At 43.0% G+C, this 2,500-nt stretch overlaps 1 protein-coding gene and 1 long non-coding RNA gene across 2 annotated transcripts in view; one reads left to right on the forward strand and one right to left on the reverse strand.

Moving 5' to 3' along the window:
* LOC135201551 (zinc finger protein ZIC 4-like) overlaps window positions 1-2,439 on the reverse strand; it is a 53,712-nt gene extending 51,273 nt beyond the window's left edge. Inside the window, 1 exon segment of the mRNA XM_064230546.1 lies at window positions 1,200-2,439. Within this exon segment, the coding sequence (XP_064086616.1) occupies window positions 1,200-2,004 (805 nt within the window). The 5' untranslated portion in view covers window positions 2,005-2,439.
* LOC135201291 (uncharacterized) overlaps window positions 1-2,500 on the forward strand; it is a 303,738-nt gene that overhangs the window by 130,724 nt on the left and 170,514 nt on the right. The window lies entirely within an intron of this gene.

Raw genomic sequence — 2,500 nt, forward strand, 5'->3', positions numbered from 1 at the left:
ACCGAGATACGTTGTGTTTCGTTTATGAATTCTTTTATTAAGGACCTGAAAGATTCATGTATGATAAAACATATATATACTGGATAACATTAATACGTTTTTTCCTTTTCCATCGAAAATTCACGATGAACTTTGATCTTATTATTTATCTATTTTTAAACAAAGTTGGACAATTTGATGTTAAATAGAAATTCAAGTATTTATTTTATTTGTAATATGAATATTGTTTTTTAGGACTTCTTGAAGTGTCTCATGCACAACTTTCTTCTCTGATAATTTCGTATATACAAAATTACAAGTAGCTAACGTTTCCAGAAATATGTCAGCAAAAGGTTTCAGCTTCTTAAATTTCATGTTGATATCATTTAAGAATTTTAGAATAACACGTCTCACCACAAAACTTATAAGCGGAAAATACTTATTTCTGAGATGATTTTGTAATGTATAATGTAAACATTTTGAAGGCCGTGACTACTAAATTCGACAATGACAGGAAATGAAGTGTATTTCTTGGTAAAAAAAAAAAAAAAAAAACGCTTAGTTTATACGAACTACAAAATGATTTGGTTTTGTACTTGACTTTTGACAAACAACGTAATACCTTGTTAAAGCAAAGGTAACGAGATACAAAGTAAACTCTTGAAATTGTATTCCTCTTTAGCATTCTAAAAGACATTTGAACATCAAATAAAATTAGACGTAGGGAACTCAAAACATATTTATTAGAAAACCGTGATGAAGCTTTGCTATCTTTTCGATGGATGTTTCATCGATACAAAGAGAAACTTAAAATATTCAATAAAGGAATTGGGTGACCACTTAACTTAAGTGAGTGGAAATTGACAAAAAAGTAATTTGTGTAAAATAGCAATGGTCCAATTTTACTCATATTACTCATTCGGTACCTATGATGGCATGTGAAAACATATATATATATATATATATATATATATATATATATATATATATATATATATATATATATATATATATTATATATATATATATATATATATATATATATATTGTAAAATAAAATACGCTTAGTATAAATAATGTAAATGTTCAGAAGCCTGAGAATTCTCCTTATACAAACGACAACGCTAAAAATGGATTAATAACTAAAGTAGTACATAAGCACAGACATGACAACAAACAAGGAAATAAATGAGGACGACTCCAGCCACCTTCTGACTTACCCGTGTGAGTTCTCTTGTGTATTTTGAGGTTCTCGGATCTGGCGAAGACCTTGCCGCATCCGGGGAAGGGACACGGGAAGGGCTTCTCGCCCGTGTGTACCCGTATGTGGTTGACCAGCTTATACTTGGCTTTGAAGGACCTGCCGTTCCTGGGGCAGCTCTGCCAGTAGCAGGCGTGGTTCGTGCACTCGGGCCCTCCGACGTGCTCGACCGTGATGTGCGTGACGATTTCGTGCATGCTGTTGAAGGTCTTGTTGCACGGCTTCTTGGGGTTGGGCTGGTCCTGGTCCACCCACAGGCACGACAGCTCCTGCTTGATGGGTTGTCTCATGTAGCGGAAGAACGCCCCCGGCGTGTGGGCGGCCGCCATGGGGTTCATGTTCATGTGGTTCATGCCGTGGTGGAATTGGGAGCCCATTTGCTGGTGGGACCAATCCATGCCCGCCAAGCGGTTCATGTTGTTCATGTGGCCGTGGTGGGCGTCGTGCAGGCCGGGGAACATCATGGACGACGGGTCGTGGCCCGCTAACGTCGCTCCGAACATGGCGTGGTGCTGGTTGTTGGCGAGGTCATGAGTGCCCAGAGTGCCTAAGGACGTCATGTGATCCCGCCGGAGGAAGAGCTCCCTGGGGTAAGTGCCCATGTGCCCATGGTGCATCGTGTGGTGGGACATCCCGTAACCATTGTTGTACTGGTTGCTTTGCGTGTGGGTGAGGCCCTCGGCGCCCATGTGATGGGTCGGAGGGCTGAGCTTGTGGCCCATGAGCGACCCCATGTGCCCGCTGTCCATGAACGGATTCAACATCTTGGCCGGACGCTCCTCGAGGGCGACGCGTCGTCGCCGTCTCTCTCGGACAGGAAAACTCAAGGAACAACTCAACAACAGAAAAGGATCACTTCGAACAAACACATCGACTCGTTACAAAATGAACTTCACTGTTAGATCACCACTACTACAAGTGTCTCGCGGTATTTTCTCTGATCTTTCACATCGGAGACGACACTGATTTCCCTCTCTTTTTCAAGCTTTGCTACAGGCGAATTATTTCACCGATCCGCGGCGGCGGCGAGCGACGACGGGTCAGAAGCATCGAAGCAGTTTTTTTTTTTCTCGCCCGGCAGCTACACCAGCAGCAGCTTCAGGAGGAGGAAAGGAAGAAGGTTTGAGAGCGCCGCTCGCTGGAGCGGATCTTGGCGCGCGTACACCCACCACAACACCTGGGCTTCGTATGAGGCTCCTTGCGATACATCATTAACGCTATACCGACAAACGCTCGCTGGGTGCTCTACGGGGGGTCTTG

Source organism: Macrobrachium nipponense, chromosome 28, assembly GCF_015104395.2.
Source record: "Macrobrachium nipponense isolate FS-2020 chromosome 28, ASM1510439v2, whole genome shotgun sequence".
Classification (NCBI taxonomy): Eukaryota; Metazoa; Arthropoda; class Malacostraca; order Decapoda; family Palaemonidae; genus Macrobrachium; species Macrobrachium nipponense.